Below are 23,711 nucleotides of genomic sequence, written 5' to 3'. Positions count from 1 at the left end.
TCCACAGCTCTTCGCTGTGAGCTGCTCCCCATGTGTGTTTAATTCCATGCACATGGGATGGAACAAACAACAGCAAAACCAAAAGTCACACAATTTTCATCCTCTGGTTACTCAGAATAAGGAAACGTACATCATGGAGAAGCAATTATTTTCCTTAGGAATTGCCTCAATAAGGCAGGGGTTTATATACTTCATTCACAGAACGAGTGCAATTGAAACTAAAAAAGCAAACCAAAGGATTGTGCTTCGTTTTTAAGGATCAGAAATCTTTTCCAGGCAAAACAGTGCCTTGGAAAGCAATGGTGGGGCTGGGGAGAAGAAAACGATCTCCCTCCTGGCGGCGGAACAAAACTTAGTTATCAAATGATACATAAAAAAGGGTGTTTGCCTTCAGATGGTTTTCAACAAGGTGACTCAGCAGAACTGAATTCTGCCCAGGAAAAACTCCTCCTGACCTCTCTGCTCAACAACATTCAATGTGAAAATCCAACCTCATCTGGTAAAGAAAGTGTTAAGCCCCACTCTGGGCACCTAGCAGGTAACTCCATGCTCAGCAATGCCCATCCTTCCCCATCAGAAAGACACAGTCCTGGTACCTTTAACACAGATTCACCCTCTTAAACATCGCTTTCCAGACTTTGTTCTTTGGTCTTCATCTGAAGCAACTTCCAAAAGACAGTTAAAACATTCTGTTTTGCTCCAGTGTCGCTTTTTCAAGGACAGCCCAGAATCCAATTCCACACCAGTTCTTTCCCAAGTGCTACCAGAGATAAGATCACACATCTGCATTACACAGGTGACACTAAATGAGCTTAAAACAATCACCTTCCTTTCTTGTACAAATATCTCAAGGTCCATCTTCTATCCCATTTCTCTTTGAACAAGGAGCAACCATTCTCATGGAAACGCATCAGCATTCTCATACCCACATTTCTGCATCTAAGTGCATGTAAAACATCTAACTCTCTCACATTGTACAAAGCCAGTCAGTGAAGTTTGGAAATATACGGTTATGGTGTCACATCAGCTGGTGCAGTCAGTGCACCAAGTTAACTGTCAAATGACAGACTGAATTCTTCTTTTCCCAGCTGTTTTCTCTCTTAATGCACCACGGCTACTATCTGTCTACATTATACAGACAATGCTTTTCAAATACAAGAGAACTCGTGTTTTAGAGACTAATTACCCTAAATAACTGCCTACTTTCCCAGCACCAGCAACTCCTATACCATTTCTACCAGCATCCCTTTGCAGTCATCACCAAGCATCTAAAACACCAAGGTTCTGCGTGACCACAATTATCACTTGTTTTCCTGCTAGTGGGGCAGTAGAGACTCAAAAGATGGGAATGAGGGAGAGCAAGCACTGAACTTTTCTCCTATGCATCAAAACCTGGCTTATATTCAACACCACCAGCAGGTCCCATCTGAACATTCCCTGAAATCACAAGGTTTACCAGAAAATAACCATTTAACTTGGAGTTGCTCATCACTTCTAGAAGATTGCGACATTAACAGGCTGCAATAAATGGGGTAAAAATCCTTCCTGGTGGATTTAATACATTTCACAACATCGCTGGCTTTCAAACAGAATCATCACAGGGTTTGGAACAGACCTACAGTTATCTGAAGACAGCAGCACCTTTCCTAGTCTAAGGGCAGTATTCAATAACTGCAATCACTTTGCCCTGACTACTCACGCGTGATGCATTTCACATCACACCAATTTATTGTTTGTGAATTATTAAACAGCTCTTCACTTGGAAGATATTAAAGCAACTTCCTCCTCCTCGGAGTGGGTAACTTATAGATACTCAGCAGAGCTTTCCAATTACTCTGAGCTGCTCGATTTACATCTATTTGGTACAGGAAAAATGGTATGCCTTGCAAAATTTGGGAAGGAATGCTACAAGCAAAAGCATCTGAAGCACAATACATCACATCACCTACAGCTTTTAGTATCTATAAGCTTGGTGAGATTACCACTGGTGCACAAAGATAGAAGTATTGCTAAAATTGAAGGCAATTTTAATCTACTTTTAAAGTCGGAAAGAAAACTTCCCTTGTAACACATTTTCTGTACTTGGCTGGAAGAAATGCAGTGACCCAGACACCAATGTAGCGCTCACTGAAGGTCTGACCAAGATTGAACCTATTTATTTCACAAGAAGGGAGATTTCAAGTTTCAAATTACTTAGCAAGGGAAGGATGGTGGGAGGAAAGAAGCAGCCAAAACCATCTTAATCCTATCACTACTGAAGGAAAGCAATACAGACTTACTTCCTGAGAAGAAATGTGCCGGTAAACAAAATCCACACTTTCTCTTCACTTGCCAATGAAAATATTCTCAAGTCTGGAATAGGCAGATCCAAGCTGAGTTATCAAATTCACAAACATTACTTTGCATTGACGCTAGCATAAAGAGGAGGCAAAACCTGGCAACACAAACTGCACAAATACTTTACAAAGAAAGCAAGCACTATCTCAGTCCTTGGTGCAGTCCCACAGATGGAGCACACAGAATTAACAGCAATTAGGTCAGCCCACGGTATCACAGAGCTGGAAGATTTTAGGTTTATCCTAAAAAGAACATAAGCGTAATATGTGTGAACACAAACTTGTCCGAAAATGCTTTGAAATAATTCAGTAACAAATACTTGCTTCAAGATCACATGCATGCAATACACCAGAAGCTTAATCCATCACAATTAAAGAGAAAAGGAACCATTTAGAGTGACATCTTATATATAATAAATACATCAAGATCATGTTTTTAAGACGTTACAAAATAGTTGCTAAAGTTTTATCAATTTTTGCTGCAGTTAAACTGAAGCTTTAAGAGATTAACCCGAGGGTTAGAGTAACGCTATCCAAACGTTGCTCTCATTAATATATTACCTTTCTTTGACTGTAGATATCTCACAGCCCTTATCAAAGTAGGCCAGATCCGTTTCATTTCCCTGAGGTTACGCTGGTGAACAGTACAGGGGGTATCCATCAACTAAGGAACGGCCACCTTCAGTGACAAATACAGCTCGAGCCATTTCTCATCTGCCCTATTTCTTTGGAGAATGGTAAGTCGCTTCTTCTAGAAAATCACCACAATTGGCAGGCTCAGAGATGCCGTGCCTTTGTCCTTACATAACTGCTCCTGTCCCCCTTCTCCCCCCCCAGGAGGAATAAGAAGAGATTACACGGTCGTTCTCCATTTCAGGAAGGAGGCGGCTGGATAAGACATCACCACAGAAGTTATGTCCTGAGAACCCTCTGTAAAGCAACCAGGGAAGAGGGAGGGATTGGTTTTCATTCCTTTCAGTTGTTGCGGTGGGTGGGGGGAAAATCAATACCTTTTATAGTGGCCCAATGCTGCAATCTTCTACAAACAGCAGCTAGCCCTGCTGTCCTGATCCTCCAGTGCTGGAGCAGGAGGAAGAAAACTGATATCCCCCCACACTAAACAGCCTTTCTGAACAACAGATGGCAACAACCCTTCCCCCCCCACCCCGGCCTTTTGAAGTATTTTATTCGCTATTTGTACATTACACAAGTTTCTCTCTCTAAGGAAACTTCATTCTGACTCTCACTGTATCCCAAGGAGGTGAATCCCACCTTCATCCAATACTTCCATTACTAGTTTACAATGCACAGGAGCAGGTATTGCCGTTACCCCTTCTGGGCAAATCCTGGCGGACAGATTTTTATGGAGGCAAAGAACAGCTCTGGTTCAGCTATAAAGCCACTCCAGCCACTCTTGCTGTTACCCACACAGAGCTGACAAGATTCTGCAGTTCATTAGACATCACCAGAACACTGGATATGCTTATTGATTTCATTCTGTTGCTTCTCCCACGTGTGGCAAAGAGTAGTTAATTTCACCCCGGCATTTCAGTAACATGAAGAAAGCACACTAAACAAAGACAGCACCAAATACTCCAGCATGGATCCTGAAAGTAAGGAGACGGCTAAGAATGAAGTACGTTCAGTCTGCTTTTACCCAAGGCAGCTCACAAGCAGCTACACCCACCTGCCATCCAGCACCACATCCACCCTGGCCCAGCCACCTCTGCCCTAAAGTCAGTGCCTATCTATGATCCAAGAGCACAGTGATGCAACACTCCACAGCCTGCTTCTCTTCCAAAAACAAAGTGCACTGAAATGAAAGTGGACATGAGCAAAGTCAGGCTTGCAGCCAGCAATAGTTAACCTCCCACTTTTCTCTGTGTAAGAAATACTTGATTCTTTGGCCGCTAATAAAATGCCAAGTTGAATCCCAGCGCTGTTTCTTTGTATGGATATTTTCAGCCACGACACCAACACACAACTACTGTCTGGATTACAATACTGTCAATACTGGTGTTTTGCAAAGCAAGATAATCATGTGAATAAATTAAACATTTCCATCCAATTATTATTAAGCCCCAATTTCAAGCCAAACCCTCTCATTGTAATAAATGCATACTTGGTAGCTAGTTACCGTCTATTACTGGGGGGGAGGAGGAATGGTGTGGGTTGCAAGTTCTAAAACCTCCAGCAGAGATGTGCCTTCCATTGGAAACACTGCCACTTCACAGCTCCCTCCAAAAGGTATCTGACAACAGAATCACACTCGGTGCTTTAAAGCATTAAAACAAAAGTCGTGAAGCCTTCAGAATGGAAATCTACAGAGCTCAGTACAACAGCTTTTGAAAGCAAAGAGAAAAACGCGACATTTTCCAGACGGAAGAAAATCCAGGTGACTGCTCCCTGTTCTAACTGCACAGGTGAGCATCGCTTGGGAGAGAGATACGTGATAAAATGTTCAAGAGGGAAAGAAGGATATTCACAGGCAGAACATTGAAGAGGGGAAAGGGGAAAATGCTCATAGGTGATAAAACATTAAATTAAAGAGAGAAGGAAGGCTAAATAACGCAGACCACGCGTACCTTTAGCCCAGCACATCGGGAATGGGCTGCAGCCGCTCTTCTCCATACAGACAGCACCTGCTGGCTGCGGGGCCTGCCGGCCTGCCCCCCCCTGCAGCAGCAGCATGCACCCGAGCTCGCAGGGCTGCAGCCCGGCTCCGGCCGCTCGCTCTCAGTGCCGGGGGTCCCCAGGGGCCTCCAATTCGGGCTCGGGGCTGCAGCCGCCCGCGGCCGCCGGGAGAACGGGAGCTGCCTCCATCGTCGGCCAGCCCCGAGCAGGCAGTGCCCTGCCAGTCCGTCCCTTCCTTCCCTCAGCGGGGAGGGGAGGAAAGGGGAGGCGATTAGCGAGCTCCGCATTAATATGCTAATCTCCCCCTTCTGCTCAATGCAGCCGGCAGCCTCCTGTTTACAGAACTGACAGCGGCTTCGCGAATCGACTGAGCTGTAAATCAAGCCTGACCCGGGTCATGTCTGGAGCTGCGCTCGCCGACCGCTTTTTGTTCCGCTGCGGCTCGCAGAGCCCCCCCCCGGCGTTTGCTTTGCAGGAACTGCCCCGGGATGAACAATGGGAGGAGAACAATGAGCGGCTCCGGCTCGTCCCTGCGACAATCCGCCCGGCAGCAATGCGAGCGCTTCCCCGTCCGGAGCCCTTGAGGTGGGCAGAGCTCACAGCGCTACAACTCACATCGACTAAGGAGGGAGCGCGACCGACCCTACAGCGTCACCTGCTTCTGCTCTACAGCCGGGAAACGGGGCTGAAAGAAGCCTGGTCGTACGTGGGTGCGTTGGAAAGAGCACAGCAAAAGCCATTAGGAAAATAAACCAGAAAGAACCACAAAGATAACGTAAAGCATCTCCCCCCTCCCCCAGATCCCTCAAACCCGATGCCGCTGATGAATCAGCAGCGCTCTCCGTGTCAGGGCTGCTTTATATACTTCTGCTCGAAAGGCAAAGGTCAGTGCGAGTGTACACAGGCACACACCGCAGTCACACTGCGCTAAGTTTGCTCTAAACCTACAGCACAAAACCTCAGAGCTACTTACAGTGGGTTTTTTTTGCCTTTTAAATGTTTGAGTGTCCATACTGGACAAGCACGTGTTTATACACAGCAGCAGATGGATATGGGAGTAAAGAAAATACCTGCCTTACCCTTTATAAAACTCAATGATTCCTACAGGTCCCTCCAACTCGGGGTATTCTATGATTGTGTGAGCTGGCTGTGCTGAAACACACATTAAACCCAACAGGAACATGACTCACACAGCTCAGCCTCTCCATGTGTTAATCTTTCCTCCCTCCCAGCACACGGCAATAAGGCACAAAGCTTATCTTGGTCCATAAGCAAAAGAGAATTAATCCCAAGCTAACAGCCTTCAACTTAACCTACCTGCCTACTTGAAAGCAGCACAAACTAATCTACAGTGTGTATTTAATTACTGCTTTTCTTTTTTTTTACCCATAGTGCTGCCACGTCTTCGCTCAATACTCCAACACTGCAGGGCTACGGTGGTGTGTGTCGAAACTCTCAATAAATACAGCTGCTGCTTTTTAGAAGCGCCGCTTTCTTCTATATTTAAAAGAGAAAACAGTCGCACACACAAAGAAAAACCCCAGGCCACAAGCAGGCCATCCGATGTTCTGCATCACCGCTCAGGCACAAAGCTCTTTCTGGGGCTAAAGAAAGCCAAAGGGGTTGAAGACATGCCTGGATGTCTCCCCCCACCTCCCAGGCAAGTTTTCAAAGCCCCTGAGTGCTGCACAGACAGCCAAACGCTCCCAAGAACAGGATGAGTTATTTTGTCCCAGCAATATCAGGAACACAACTCATTACAGCGGTGGCTGCGGAAGGCTCATGGAGGACGGTTGTTGCTCCAGCTCGCGGTGCAGGAAAACTGATTTCCCGTATCCAGCTCAGCCACCGGCTTCCTTCGTGACCTTGAGCACATCAGCCTTGTTTTGCTCTGGCTCAGAACTGAAAGCTGCAGACACTTCCCCCATTTTCACCAAGTTTGTTTGGTCTGAGCGTGAGGGTGCAAAACGTGAAGCTTGTGTCTCTTCCAGACCATAAAAACAGGGTCTTACACAGAACAAAAAGAGGGACTAAGCTCTCTAAAGCCTAAGACACTGTCTGCTCTTTGCAGCTCTCATTGTGGTCACTCTCATCTAGGACACACTCTCCTGCTTTAACATCCCACTCCAAAATGAACACCAAGTATGGCACAATTTCCATATGCTGTTTGTATAATTTCACCTATACTTCACGCTAAGAATAGAAACGTTCAAAATAAGCCCACTGCTTCCTTGATACTAATATATATATTACATATATATTTTACATTACTTTTCTCGTTCTTGGTGCAGAAGTTATCTAGTAGAAACACACCCTTTCTATTGCCAACAACATGGACAGTTTTCAGTACAACAAAAGCCTGATGCTTGGATTTGATATTCTGAATTATGTTGGGAACCCCAAAGCTTCGGGTTGTTGATGGTTTGTGATTTGCAGGAGCAAATTTTAGTTATTTTTTTTTCCTCCTCATTATTTTTTGTTTTAATTTGGCCTGAATGGCTGGTCCTGTCTCACAGCGAAGCCAACTTCAAAAACAAAGCCTCATAGAAGGTTGAAGAGCGATTTTACTTCCACGTCAGTTAGTATCTATTCATCAAATATTGATCAAACCAATTGGCAAGTTTGAGCAGCCTTGAGAAGGGAAGGACAGCTGAATCATGGACAAGGACACATAATCATGGAATGGCCTGGGTTGAAAGATACCACAATGATCATCCAGTTTCAACCCTTTTGCTATGTGCAGGGTCGCCAACCAGCAGACCAGGCTGCCCAGAGCCACATCCAGCCTGGCCTTGAATGCCTCCGGGGATGGGGCATCCACAGCCTCCTTGGGCAAACTGTTCCAGTGCATCACCACCCTCTGTGTGAAGAGATCTGTATATTTCATCTAAAAGACAGAAAACAAACATCCCCTCACTGCATTCATTTTGCTGTTTACTATTCTTGTGCTTGCAACCCATAGAAAACCAACAGATTCATTCTAAGATCTAAAATATTATATATAATATTATATATAATATATAATATTATATTATTAATATAATATATAATATGTCTGTTTCAGACATTCTGGCAAATAAAAATAATCAAAGATTGCATTTTTTGTTATCCTTCACCACTTGGTAAGCTTTATTAATAAAATACATGTACATAATTCATGGAAAGAACTGTTTTGAAGTAACACATTCTAACCATTAGAGCCATTACCACACAAACTGGATTTACTATTCCCTGAGCATTTTACAATAGTATTTGGATATTTTTTTTTCTTGAGACACAAATCCTCCTTAATGTTCATGGATTTTTCTACCTACTATCACTAAAATACCTCTTGACCTTGCTTTGCATGGCATTGGAACAGCTGACATGGATGGAACATGGCACTTTCACTTTCAGTCTCAGCCTACGGACAGTAGTGGAGTGGGGAAGGCAAACAGAGTTGGTCACTGAGACAGGAAACAAGGAAAGTATTGCTAAGTTTCCCAACACTTCCCCCCTCCCCCTTCCCAAAGAATCTTCTGATGTTGAGGAACACAAGAGACAACATGCAGCGCCCTGACCCACAGTGTTAAGATAACAGTTAGAAGGACCATTAGGATAGTTCTGTTTTTATTATTTCATAAATACAGATTGCATTAATCCACAAGCATGAAAGTCACAGCATCTCCTTATACTTTCCCACTTCCTTCAATTCACTTTCTCAAAGTCTTAGCTTAAAGAAATATAAAGTCAGCGCCATGGTTTAAAATTACCCTTTCCTTAGGGCATTAATTCCAGTCTTCTGCTTCTTTGGATTCTAGGCTTACAAAACAAAACAAACACCTGCTACTGTTCTCAAGATGCTTTTTGAGAAGTCCCTTCACAATCCCAGTGCTTCCACGCAGTGATAGTCCAGTCCATGGGGACTTAAAGTGAGAGGTGCAAAGATCCAACCCTACATACCTTGCTCGTTTGTTTAAAGCAAAACAGAGTGTGATATTTCTGCCTCGTGATAGGCTCCTCATGCTTATCACTTTGCACTGTTTTTCTCTTGGATGTGGAGAAGGGAGCACAGGAGTGAGAGTAAGCTATTCAGATTAGCCACTGGACTAATAACATTTCCTCTATTTATAGAGAAAAGACACTGTTTATGGAGTAACCACAACAGAAAGTATCTTGAGGAAAGGTTCTCAACCCTTTGATGCTGTCTAAAGGAAACAAACTCTGCAAGGATTTGTTTTGTTCAGCAGAAGGGATCACAAGTGGATCAGCTGACCTCGTAGATGCTCCTTAGAACCCACCTTCATAAATTCAAAGGAAAATGAGAAACGTCATACTAAGAAATGTGACACTAGGAATTGTCTTAAGTGTCTGTTCATATCTGAGCAGCCTTTCCTCTGATCTACTTAATAACCAATTACACAATAGGAAGAAAGCTATGCAGCCACAAAAGGTCCAGTAATTTTCCAGTAATGGCAGTCTGGACTTGTTGTTTCCCTTGCCCTACCAGCTTCTTCTTCATGTGCTAAATACAGAGCTAGAACAACAACATAGCAAAAAAAAAAACCTGTGCTAAACAGATGTTTACAAGTTGTGTCTAATTTATGTATCACTGCACCCCAGAAGAAAGCATGTAATTTTCAAAGATTCACAGCATTACATAAAGCACAAATATAACATTAGCTGCTCCCTCAGATATTCAAGTCACTAAATGCAGTTAAATGGAATATAAACCAATAAGCCGACAAAAAATGCAACAAATTGAGTTTAACTTTTTGTTTAAAACAGTCCCCCAGTAGAGACAGGTGTAGCTAAGCCAAAAGAAATTTCACTCTATCTTAGTTTAGCCAATCCCCTTTGCAGTGATATACCAAGAGGTGCCCTTCCCTTTACAGGAACTTTCTTTTATGTCTCCCTGCCTCATGAAAAGGGCAATAAACCTTCAAGGACCACTTCCTCAGGTACTCAGGTACTCATTCCTCAGCTACTGGGATCAAAGGTTAAAAAAAAAAGGCTTTGAGTGACATGAGGACAATGCAAAATCCATCACCTTAAATAGCCTCATTTGTCCGTCCAATTAGAACAGCATCTTGTCAGCACTGTTCTATCAAAGAGGTTTAACTGTTGAAGTGCCTGTACACTGGTATGAAAGTGCCCAGAAAACACAAGTATACCTTGCTCAGTTTTAAGAAGGCTTCCACAATCTCACCACCCAACAAAGCCCAAGTTGTTTTAGCTGACCAGCTGCAACACTGAAATACTGAGGGCAAGTCCATGTAAAGGCACTGATTATTTCCCTCTGTGCAGTGCAGCCTCACCTCATGCATCGGGTGCAGTTTTGGGAGCCAAAATATAAGGACATAATTACTATTAAATTAATATCCAGTTTCTAGCAATGAGAGACAGAACACTAAAAAACCTGACAGAAACTTGAATGACCTACATTGGCAAATGCCAGAGGGACAACACTATTGGCACATAACAGCATCTGACAAGGCCAAGAACTCATCTGTTTCATAGTACTGAGCTGTCAAGAACCACTTCCAAAGAAACTGTGGCGTTAATCTACACAGCCCTATTTGATGCCTTTCAACCAAGGCACAGCACTCAAGTTTGGGTTTGTTTTGTTTTTTTATGAGAAGAAGGAAATAAGACAAATAACTGAATGCATAAACAGAAGGCAGCTAAACCTCATGTTGCCCTGTTGAAACAAGGATTAAAATGTAATAAACTAACATGGAAGAGAAGTTCAAGCATCCTGAGATGGATGTATGCAGCAGACAAAGCCATTAAACTGCATTCTTAATAGGTTAAATAAGTACTATAAGTACTATAGCAATGAATCTAAATGGAGACTAAGTAGAAACTTCAGACGTCTGTTTCTTTTTGAAAGGTATAAAGAAGACAATCTGGAAAACAACCTTGTGCCACAGTTAATATCTTGAGAATTTAAGAAGTCTTATGTCCATCCCAAGCATAATTCTATTCTAGCCCACTAATGGAAGCCCGAGCATTTAATACAAACTTCTTTCAGGAATAAAATATAGAGGAAAAATGTGTTTGCTACAAGAATAGACATTTATTAGCTTAGCGTCCCATATGAAAACCTAAAGCACTAATAAAAGTTAACTAATAGAACAAATAGCTATTAGTTAACTTCATAAATGCAGCTTTACACCGAGAATTATCATATAGTCTTATTTATGATCGTTGCGGGTGTAACTTATAACAAAGCTTGAGAAGAGTTCAGCCATGTAATGTTTTTCCTCCTGCCCACAATGTTCTACTTGAAACAAGTTGATGTGTATTTTGGGAGACAATCCCAGGCCGCTCCCATCTCAGGTTTTACAGAACAAAAAACACCCTAACAACTAATATTTTATATAAACTAAATCACTCAAGTTCCAACTTGATTTCCAGAATCCTTTTTTCAGTAATACTGCCATCCTCACCCTCCCTTGACTTTGCATTTGCTGCTACCATCACCTTAGGTATTATCACACTACACAGTGTAACAAGCATCCTCAATGTAATCCTCAAACCTCATTGTTTTTTGAAGAGATCAGCCACCTTGTTAACATTTACAGGAACATCAGTGCAGGAGTTGAAGGACTTTCCATTTTCAGGTTATCAGCTCCCATTCCCTAGTCTTTCACACAGTTGTGTCACTGTGCCATAAATCAAGTTATAAATGCATCACACGTCACTTTTCGAGCTTCAGAGCAGACTACACCAATGGCTGGGAGTGCCACACTACTCTCAATTCTCCTGACTTCAATTCCAGAAGTTCAATACTCTATACTGAAATTTCTTCTCTATAGCGAAACCTTTTTCTTTCTCCTTCATCTTCTGTCTTTCTCTACATGTATATACACACAATAAGCAAAAGGCGAGTTTCTCAACTTGAGGCCATTTTGCAGACCAGTTCTAAGTGCCCAAGAATAAGACACAAGAATGTCACCGGAGCAACGGAACTGCTATAGCCCTCCAATGAAGGAGGCTGCTCTTCATCCTAAGTGTTCTTGATTCCTTACACCTCTAGAAGCTCGATAATTAAAGTAGTATTTGAAGTAGATACACAAAACACCCAATAAAGCGTTTTTCTTTGTTCTTTAAGCATTTACATGAATAGCATTTCACTGAAAAACCTCACAGTATCTCCACCTAGAATTTATTACCATTTACTAAAACTCTGGAATGCTCAGAGGCATCCAAGTTGCATTTACAGAATACCCCCCATCAGCACTGCACATCCTCCTTTTAAAACAGATTCCCAAATGCGTCCCTGTAGATACACAGTGTAGATACCCTTCCACCCCTCTCACACTGTTACAAGAGAAGGAGGTTCACTCTGCTTCTAAATAATTAAGTTTATATAGTCTTGTATTTTCTGAGTCATAACAAATCCAGTTACGTCCTAAACCAATTTCAAAATAAACAAACCAGACTGTGGTAGCATTTCAAGCTGGTTTAAATGGCAGAGCTGCCTTTAAACACTATCAAATTAATACTCACCATTATGCTGATGAAATGTCTTCGGCATGGAACAATAAACTCATTAACTTAGCTATGATAATTACTTATAAGTCTGCCTTTAGCTTGCTGATGCTGCAGGAATTTATCCTTTTGTTCATGCTGACACTGATGAGAAAAGCAAGGGCTTGATGAAGAATAGATGGATCCTGTGGGTCAACAACTGGCTGCGCAGCTGGCATTGCCAAGGTGGTTCTGGCAGGGATCCTCTTTGAGGAATGAACACTTCAAGCAGAACTCCAGAAAGGGCAAACAGGAGTGTCTGGGTAACTAAAGGCTGTTCAAGCCTTCCCCTCCTCCCTGAGGAGGTGATGAACAGATCATGTTCAAAACATACAAGTAGTAACAAGATGATCATAAGCATTCAGCACAGACATGCGGATGAGAAATCACTCCTGACCAACCTGATGGAATTCTATGATGGAAGGAAGAGCCTGGTGGACAAGATATGGTTAATCTTTACTTCAGAAAGGCTTTCAACACTGTCTCCCATGACATCTTTATGGATGAAATCAAAGTATTGACTAAATAAATGGACAGCAAGATGAACTGAAAACTGCCCAGACTGTCAGACTCAATGGCTTGTGGTCAGCAACTCCAGGCAGAGACTAGCCAGAACACACAGAAGATTAACAAGACCATTTTCTAAAAGGGAAAAGAAAAACACCCAGAAATGCTAAGTTACATAGATTTTTTAGTCATATTTAATATACATCAGCATCTCAACTCTATGACATGTCAGACTCACTGATAAGAAAGTTATCCCTGTATCCAAAATATGCTTTTGAACTGTGTGGACACCAGCTACAAAATATGGATAGAGGCAAGGGAAGGGTGGATAAGGGCAGTGTCAGAAAAGCAGTCAAAACAGGCAAAGCAAGTCACACCATGAAGGTTTGCAAACACTTAAAATTTCGATATTTCAGCTGTCTTCTCCCACCTCCCTAGAACATTCAGTACAAAATGCCAGATACCAAACAGCAACAGACCAAGGACAAACGTATTGCTTTACAAGTGTCAGAGGTATATTACAGAGAAATGGTATTTTACAAGCACAGATGATTGCTAAAGGTACGCTATAAAGTTTTAAAATAGGAAGACTGCATACAATAGCAAGGAAAGCTTCTTTATTAAGCTTTACAAGCAGTAATTCTCATCCATTAGGAACAGGAGTTTTGCAGTACAGCATTGGATGGTGAAAAGAAATCAAAGCTATGAAGTCACATCAAGAGAAGAAAAAGCCATCTCCTGCCTTCTGAACTTTGAGAGGCACACAGACTGCTATCCTGAATTAACAGCACTCATTTTATCAACTAAAAATCACTAATTCTGTGTTCTTTCATTGGTATGAGCACCTCTTCTAAACTATAACCAAAGACACAGCAAACGCGTCTGAAAAGCAACACTGCATTTCAAGTTGCTACGTTCAGATTTATCACAGCTGATGCTGATCTAGGATAAGGAAGACCTAACTTCATAGCACAGCATTAAACACCCACCTCGTATCTGTCAGCTAAGAGGGAAGGCAGCAGCAGGTTGTTACGAGGCAGTGTTTCTCTGGAAGGTGCCAGGAGATTAATCTGGTTTAACTGATGGGATAACTAGCAGATTTTCTGTAGGAACACACTAACAAGAGATGGAATGCAGATGCATTTTTATTTCAGGCTGAGCAATATCTAAGCAGAGTTGAAGATGCACTACCCCATTTTTTCCTTTTCTGGCCCTAAACAAACACATGAAACTAAAACTAGTTCCAAACCTATTTCAAGATAACAAAGGTATCACACATACACAGCCAAACTAAATGATATGCCATACGTAAAAAAAACCAACAATCACCACATGGACATCAAACATGCTGAAAATCTGAAATTAGGCTACACAGACAAGGGATATTCAGTTGGAAGGGACCTTTGAAGGTCATCTAGTCAACAAACAGTTATACCTGTTATAAATTCAGAAAGGAACAAAATCCAGGAAGACTCAGTTTTAATCCTAACAGCACTAACAAAGATTAAAAGCATTTACCACAGAAAACTGGCCTTTCATTCTACCAGGCGTGCTGTGAGCACGCTCACATTCAAGGATAGCTTCAAATACACACAGGAGCACTTGGTTCTGCCTGGCTGTGAAATGACGGTATTTTAACACATTGCTTTCCAAGGCCCTAATGGTTTACATGCCAGAAACTCTACAATCATACCCAGGGACCCAATTTACAGGCAGTAAAACATCCAAGTAACCTACTGACTTCAAAGTAGTGATACGGCTTAATGCAGGGTAACTCCCCAGTAATGATTTAATGATTGGATTAGCAGCCCAATCAACTAATGCATTCAACTGCACACAATCAATTGTACAAGAAGACTGCTATAAAACCAAAGCGATAAGGAAGTTTTCTGGATGACTCTGGTACACCACTGACCACAACAAGTTTATATGCAACACAACCTCAATGACGACACTGTAATGAAGACTATTTCAAGTGTTTTCCTTGCTCCTGTAAAGCGTTCAAACACTGCCATGCCCTCCAATGAACTGTGATATGAAATTGAGTAGTGAGAAAAGAAAGCAGGAGGAGGAAGTGGGAGCATTTCTAGTGACATCTATTGTCCACTGTTAAAAGTGGCACCCAGAACAAAGTTATGTTCTCCAAAACTTGAATGAGTTCTCATTACAGAATTAAAGCTTCCCATCTAAATGCAGAACTTCATCTTTATTCAAATGCATTGCATCTTTCATCTTATTCCTCCAGCCTATTTCTGTTGAGTTTTAATCCCATCATCCAATGTGCTTGCAACCCTTTTTATACTGCTGTCACTTGTAGATTGAATAAGCACATTAAGTCCATCATCATGGCCATTAATGAAGCCATTGTAACGCCACAAGACAAGTCAGACCTTTGTGGGCCTCCTTTCCATATACTCTATTCTTCTGACAATACTTTAACCAAGTTTTAGAACAACTTTCCTTAACTTACTTATCTTTGAATACGTCAAATCCCTGCTACAATCAAATTCTATCATACAGACTTTCTAGCCTATATGAAGCCTCCTTATCTTGTGGCAGAATCGAAGTTAACATTTTAAAATCTTGGGCAATTATTTGCCCTTTATCAGTATTCAGTGCTAAGAAATACAATGAGGACACCCTCCCCCCCTTCACAAATTGAAAAGAATAATCTCACTGAGACTCAAACTCACAGCATCAGACCAAATCTTCAAGTCCCAAATGAAAACTCGGAAAAATAAGATTTGCTCTCTTCCCACAAACCTGACTAAATGCCAGGTAGTTGCTCTTCCAAGATACCCCACCAGTAATTGCCTGCTTGACAACTGCCCTCAGCATTCTAAAATAATTCTAAGGTTGATAATAAACAACTCGTCCTCCATTTAAAGTTCTCTTCACTGCTTCGAACAAGCACAATTCTGCCCCAGAACAGCCTCATGAAAAGACTGCACAACACATCAGTCAGGCTTTTAATTGAAACAGCTGCTGGATTCAAATGGGATCCACCAGCTACATCCAGAGCAGATTCAGGATGACTGCAAAGTGCTGCATTTCAGAAATTCACATATCCAACCAAAGACACCTTGTGGATGTGAAGCATAATTCAGGAAAAGTACATAGAAGAAAGGATCCACAAGGAAAATCACCAAGGCAGAGTAAGCACTAAAGGCAGCAGGTTTGATAACAAACAGCCAATGCAAAACTTGCTCAGCTTTTACTCCAAGTGAACCATGATGATGATTCCAGAGCAGCCTTGTTAATGCAGAAGTTACAAACAAAACAAGAACCCACACCTTCCCAGCCATAAACCTCCCATCTCCATGCAGGAGGATTCATCACCAGTACTGCTGCTTATCTGCTTTCTGACAGCTTTATCACACACTCTGCTCTTTTAAATATGCATGTGATATAATTAATGTTTAACAATAGCATCAATTTGTATTGGTTTCTTCCTCCTCTTGCCAAAATCCATCATTTAAATATAAAAATGTCTGTACCTCGACAGGCTTTGTACTGACCCCAGCACTACCCCAGGTGCCCACATGATGAAGTACCATGACAGTGCCAAGAAAAACCCATGCTCTGGTTATGTAAGAGTATTACTGTATTGCAAGCAAGTTCTGCTTGCTGTCAGATCAAGACATAAAGGAAAGAAGCAGACTTACCTGCCGGCAAAGATTGTCTTGAAATCTCTGTAACAATAAAGAAATGCATTTAGAAGGAGAAGGAAAAATAGCTCTAAAACCACATTAGCCTAATCACTTTTCTGCAAGGCTGCATTTGCTTAATAAAGCACGTTTTCTGAAGCAATTTGCTACATGATGGGTATGCCAAGTGCAAATCAAGAGCATTTCACTTGTCTCATCCTGTTTATTATCAAGATTAAGTTTTTGCCCACCTAGCTGAAGAGTAAAGATTAAGGCACTAAGTAATGAGGGCAGTTATTATAGCAGAGCACTACATACAAATTCAAGCCTCAGAGAGATTTCACTATTACCACCTCTACAGTTCCAAAGTTAAGCATCACTGTTGTTAGCCCCTGCATACAAAGAGGATGTTTTTGTTTTTATCTTAATGTTTAACCCTTGAGAGAAAAGATCAAGCTCACAAACAAGCAGGTCTGGAACACAAGAAGCAAAACTAGAAGAGCTGGATCTTTGTCACAGAGAAGCACAACAGGTGATGAACATGTTCATAATTAGTGTCAAGGATGCCTTCAGTAGCAATTGACTTTACAAAGACTGCTGTCTCAGAGTTTAAATAAATCATATTATAAAGTTATACCCTCAAGAAGAATAAACGTATGTGTAAACACACCAACAGATCGTCACGTCCTTTCTAACTCATTCCATTCCTTCTGCCTGATTTTCATACATACTTGTCAACTCAGCACATGGGAACCTAACTGGGATGGAAGGTGCCAGTCAGGGTTCAAAAAGGAAACTGAAACGCACACAGAATGAGACCACAGAAGTTAAACGTTAATGAGGCCAAGGACTGGAGATTAACATCAAGAGGTTAACGAAAGCTGAAATTAATACAAGTGGGGGCAAAGAAACAAGTAGAAAGAAAATGAATAATAAACTGAGCTGAGCCTAAGAAGGGTCCACATAGTTCCTTGCTTAACAGAGGCCAGCAGCACTGAGTAATAAATCCTTGTATTGGGTAAAGAAGCTGTGCAGAAACTGAACTTTATCCACAGGTGCAGCAACTGGGACAAATGGTGAGATTATCAGGGCAGATGGTCACAGCTCCGACACTTAATAAGGGAAATAACATGGCTTAATCTTAATCCTGCTCATAACTTCAACTTTCATTCTCTGAAGAAATAACAAAGAAGCAAAACACAATGTTAACATACTCAACAATGCAAACTAAAAACAGCAAGAGGACACCCAAAAGAGCAACATCACATGCCATGTTCTGGCAGAACACAGTGAGCATGCTGCATTTCAAAGATGCTCAACGTGCTGCCTGCTTATGAACAGAACTAGCTTATGTGGTAAGGAATGCCTTTAGACAGGAGAAACCCTGACAGGAAGGAGATACGTTGTGTGCAGGAAGGAAGAGCCCCGAGCTGCCTTCTGCCAAAGCGTCTGTATAGACTGAATGTTGGTGTACACTGAACAGCTTTCTCCTGGGAGAAAAAACCCTCCAGGGATACGGCATCCACAGCCTCCTTGGGCAACCTGTTCCAGTGCATCACCATCCTGAGTGAAAAACTTCCTCCTAATATCCAACCTAAACCTCCCCATCTCAATTTAAAACCATTCCCCCTTGTCCTGTCACTATCCACCCTCACAAACAGAAACAAACTGCGGGGTAGAAAACACTGAATTCAATCATAATTTCTCTACACTGATGGAATGAAATCTCTACATTCCTGTTAAAGAAAACCAAAAATTTGATATATTACGCAAAACTAAAAGCTGCATTAATATTTCCTTAGATCCCAAGAACTACAGTGGGACTGAGCCAAAGGAACCTGCAAGATCAGCACTGATACTATATTTAAGACAACAACTGTGATGATTTAGTACTTCCACGTTATGCTGCAAAATAGCTCTGTAAGTGCATTAACTGGAGAGATGCTGCACCTCTGGGAGGAGCACGGCTCCTGCAAATGCACATTCCTCTAATACAACCAAGTACAAAAGACTGTCTTCCAAGATTAATTGACACATGCGAGTTAAAAACAAGTAGAAAAGAAAGTGAAACCTGAAGGTCACATCAGTCAACTGAAAATTGCACAAATGCACTTAATGAGTTATTTGTGTCATATTTTTCAAACATGTCCATTAAGCCCAAGGTCCTCCATAGGCTAATGCATCTTAACTCTGGAAAATGCCAACTGCTACAGAGATAGCAACTCATAGTAGCAGAAAATGAAGCAAATGCTATCACAACTGCAAACAAAAATACCAACCTGTGGGGGCTTTTAATGCCTGTTTGGATATTTAACAATAAGGGAATGTTTGTTATATCCTGTATTTTTATTAGTTACAGAGCCCCATTCTGGAGGTTAGCTCCACGACCCTCCTTACCTTTGGGTCTATCCTATCTCTCCAGTGTGTTCTCATCTTTTCAGGCTTAAAACTTTAAGCTTGTTCTCCAAATACGGTGGTGTCTCATTCAACACCTAATACTGAAAACAGATTAGTGGCTTCTGGCAGCACTTTAAATACTTCATTCACTGAGAAGTAAACTGAGACTGTGCATTTAGCTGACTACTAATTTCACATTGCTTTTACACACTTGCACTTTGCAATGCACTAAGGTTGCTCCTTGTTAAATGCTCTCTTCTAGTCTCCAAGCCTTCCCCCATTTCTTACTCAGTACAGCAGAGCTCACAGGCACATATAGCACTTAAAGTGCAAGGCCATCTCTGCAGCGATCCTAAAACACAACACAGCCACATCCAGCAGGGTTGCCAGGACGGTCCCTCTGCTGCAGTACAGCATACAGGAATGTCAGCATTTTGGGACACCTGCTGCTGGGAACGTGAGCAAACAAACTTTACACATTGCCAGGAAAGGTAAAATAGACCAACTAAAGCCGATTTTAATCCTAGACAGACAGCAGGGCGATGACGTAGATGGCCTCAAGAGGTCATTTCCAATCAGTGTTTCCTTCACAGTATACACAGATGACCAAAATAGAACAGGAAAGAAGCTGTAACGATGTAAGAGGTGCTACAGAACAAGTTCATTACCCAAAAGTCTTGTTAAGTAAACGGAGTTACCTACATGAAGTCACTGAGCAGCAGAAAGGAATGGACTGTAAAGAAGGAATACTGTGGTTACTTCTGTACCCACTGAGTTCACAGCAAATCCTGAGCTGGAACGGCCACACAAGGATCATTGAGTCCAACTCAATGGTTTGGAGCAGTGCAATCCCCACATAGGCTTTGTAGATGCACTCCCAGACAGCCTTCCCTATGATATCCAGCACTCCAAGTCATTCATCTTCCATTAAAACTGAAAGAATCTGTATGAAACTATTGCATTTATGCATTGCAGACTCTCCTCAAATGTTTTCCTGGAAATCGAGCCACAGCTTCACATCCTTCTTTCCAAGAGTAACATCTAATCACTGAAAACAGGAATATTTTGTGAGCTCTGTGTTCTTACCTCACAGTAAGATGAGAACACAGCTCCACGGCCGAGGACAGAGGCTCAGAGCTTACCCAGGCTGCAGCACTGATTTCCTTCCAGAGCTGCGGTAAGGAGCTGACCACATGAAATTTCATCCTGCCTTACTGCAGCAGCAACTGACTCCAACCCAGCAGATCCCCCTTGAAATCAGTTCAGATACTCAGTTTAGGAACTGATCCCTCATTCCAGCAAAGAATAAAGGCTTGTGTATGCAAGCACATGAGGAGCCTCAGACCACGAGCTCTGGGAAGCAAAGAACATCATCCAGCAGCCGCCCTTCCAACCAAACAAGGAATATCGCAGCATAAAGATGTAATTTCCTTATTCACCTACCAGTACAAGTCATTTAGGAATACAAGCTTTTAGCTTTCATGGGAATAAACCTGCATAAAATTGCCTCAGAGGCTACCTTCCTGCTACTAGAGGATATATGCTCCTCTAATCTTTAACAGAGCTGGGATCTCTGTCTCCCACCCCCTCAAGAGCAACTAGACAGAAAACTCACCCTCAAAATAAACTTAGGAAATAATTTTTTGTGAATTAACTTCTTGTTGAGAAGCTCAAAAAACTCCCTATGATCGATCCAAAGCCCTCAAAGCTCCCATTAATTCATTCTGACAGCACTCTCTCTAAGGAAAAGCCATTAAATAGTATTTATAATATGAAATTTCCATGCAAGATCTACAATAACCACTGTTAAATTTTTTCCCCCTCTCTCTTGATATATATATATAGGGATGGATAGAGATATATTTTCACTTCATTGTTAGAAATGCATACCGTATTTCTAACCTCAACTAACCTCCTTCTAATTTAGCAGCCCGCAGAGCTGAATGTTAACAGCGCCTCATTATATCATTTCCCATTAAGGCAGTTTTAGGTGAACATCACTACAATACAGAGACCCATTTCCCTAAACTCTGAGTCACCCTTACAGACCCCAGTTTCACTTTTTAAACTTTTAGTAGCTTCTGTGCTTTACAGCCACCAATGCCTGATATTATATTCCTACGTTAACCATAACAGCACTAAAAATACCACTTGCTTGCTTAGGTTGAGTTTTTTCCCCTGTTGACATACTTACTGCATTTGCCTTAGGCAGAGTAACAGGTGAATATCCACCACGAGCTATCAGTTTGTATCTGGTGCTGTGGGGGAGGTGGGAAGAGAGAGGACTACAGGACAGATCCCCCATCCACCAAACTCACCAGCATTCTTCATCACTTGACCAAATTCACTATATGGACCCTCACATTGTTGTTTTCACCCCAACTTCACAGGAGATCCAGGTGGCACTGCAGACATCTAATGAAACAGGTCCTAAATACATTTAACAATATGGTCACCATCGTATCTTGTGGTGATCTTTAAATATGTAGGAGCAAAGTTTTGTATTACCACAGCAAAAGTGTCAGTGGAGTCGTCCTGTGCCTCAGGAACACCATCAGTTTGTATTTATTTCCATAACTGACAAAGCAGTACCTAATTAACTGTGGCATTCATCTCACTGCCCCCAGACTTCTGTTTATCCCCTGCCTTCTGCTTCCCACCCACTGTGATTCAAAAACAAAAGCAATGTTTGGTCTCCTTAGTTTACGGTACCTACAGAAGCCTTTTCAAAGAGTTTCCAGTAACAATTTCCTTTCTCCTGCAGAAGGAAACACTCCACCTAAATCACTTGGCTTATGGTTAACACTAGTTACTGACTTCAGAAAAGAACCCACATTCTCATTAAGATGCCATGTAACCCACTGCTCCTCTGCTCTGCACTGCTAAGGCCTCACCTGGAGTACTGCACCCAGATGTGGAATCCTCAGTACATGAGATACACAGACCTGTTGGAGGGCATCCAGAGGAGGAGCACGAGGAATATCCAAGGGATGGAACACCTCCCTTGTGAGGAAGGGAGAGTTGGGGCTGTTCAGCCTGGAAAAGGCTCTGGGGAGGACACAGAGGCAGGTAGCATCCGCAGGTTTAAAGGGATACACAGTCCAGCAGGTCAACAAGGAAAGATGAGAAGGGCTCAGCAGGGAGGCACCAGCTGGTACCTCTGATGCAATAGGGGATCCCAAGGGACACAGAGCCAGACATATATACTGTATTTAAACAGCACCTTCTGTTGCTGCTGGAGCACAGTGCTGGGCTGTAGGATCACCAGTCTCACCCAGCAGGGTCTGGCACACTCCTGTCCCCATCACAGCCCTGTGCTGGACACCCACAAGCTTTACAAATGACCTACAGGGATACCTCTTCAACAGGAAGCACTGTTTTAATACTAAGTTAGCTACACTGTAAGAATGATCTTTATATATTAATGGTTCAGAGCAAAAGGAAATGTGTTGGGCACCAAACAAGCCAAGGAAACTAACTTAAGGAGGGACAAGTGTACACAAGCAGTGGCTCAGGTGAACCAGGAGCATCTCCAGCACCATGATGTGTGATCATGTAACCCTGCTGGAAACCCTCTGACATTTTATGAACCCACCAATTCAGACTCTCAGGCAAACCTTAGGGACAACAGCAGAAACACACACACTGTCCACATCCAGCTCTCCTCATTTGCACCACAGAGGGCCTCTTAAAAGCAATAGATTTAGTGGAATGTTAGATTAAAAAAAAAACAACAACAAAATCTGTCTTGAAATTGCTTGCAACTATTAAAGATCCCTTGTCACTAGTCCATCACGAGGAAAGACATGCGGTGTTCCAACACATCACCCACACCTTCAAAACTGACAGGATTTTATAGCTCCTGTGCTAAAATACAAATTACTGCTGTGGGCCAGGACAGCTGCTTTGTGCCTTAAGTATGACAGGAGCTCTAAGCATGGATGCAAAATGGGAACAAACACTTTACAGGTACTGAAAGGAGCACCAAGGACACACCAAGAGCAGATGACAAACAGAACTGGCAGGATCCTCACAAGCAACTCCAGCAGAGCTAGAAATCCCAGAGAAGAAAAGAGAAACCTGCTTCCTTGCTTTCCTAAGTTTTACTAGCTAAGAAAAACAGAGGATACAGAAACAGCATTTTACAAGTTGTTTTGTTTTTAAATAAGACTTAAATTCTTAGAAAGCTGGGAGAGTCACCCACGTTCCACCCCTGTAAAATCATGCTGTTTCCATGGTTATGGCCCACATACGGATTCCATTGTTACAGAAGTTTTCCTTTAACACTCGAAGCAAATGAAAGAAGGCTGAAGAATCAATGCAACCAACATGTCCAGCATGCTGGGCAAATTCCCAATAATCTTAGCATCACAGCCATAAGGATGGCTCCTTTAACAGAAATCTTGCTGTTTCGGTACCTCTTAGCACTTACCATGAATACAGACTGCAAAGCTTCAGACTAATTCACTGCACCATGTTATGCCTCCAAAACAAAGCGCGACTCCTTCTAGGATTCATATATATGTATTTATATATATAGGTACTTACTTGTGGTTAACTCAAACAGACGTGATTAAGCCATTAAGAAACAGATCCTATCTATGCATCTTAAATATTTAGGTGCAACAGAAATAAAGGCAACAAATAGGAAAAGAGTAGGTTGAGTTATAGTCTA

General features: G+C 42.1%; 1 protein-coding gene across 23 annotated transcripts in view; it reads right to left on the bottom strand.

Moving 5' to 3' along the window:
• PTK2 (protein tyrosine kinase 2) overlaps nt 1-23,711 on the bottom strand; it is a 151,238-nt gene that overhangs the window by 103,205 nt on the left and 24,322 nt on the right. For 6 of the 23 annotated variants that reach the window (XM_085539296.1, XM_085539291.1, XM_085539293.1 and 3 more), the window contains exon 3: nt 16,658-16,684. The exons of 7 other annotated variants lie outside the window; for them this stretch is intronic. Coding sequence is in view for 10 of the 16 variants with exons in the window: in XM_085539286.1 (XP_085395412.1) it covers nt 4,922-5,027 (106 nt within the window). In the remaining 6 variants the exon portion in view is untranslated. Of the gene's footprint in view, nt 1-2,897; nt 3,276-4,921; nt 5,224-16,657; nt 16,685-23,711 lie in introns of those variants that run through there. 10 more of the 23 variants (XM_015856383.3, XM_032442923.2, XM_085539283.1 and 7 more) reach the window with 5 other exon arrangements.

The sequence above is a fragment of the Coturnix japonica genome, chromosome 2, assembly GCF_054131305.1.
Source record: "Coturnix japonica strain WE chromosome 2, WE-NBRP24, whole genome shotgun sequence".
Classification (NCBI taxonomy): Eukaryota; Metazoa; Chordata; class Aves; order Galliformes; family Phasianidae; genus Coturnix; species Coturnix japonica.
This window is presented reverse-complemented; position numbering and strand designations above follow the sequence as displayed.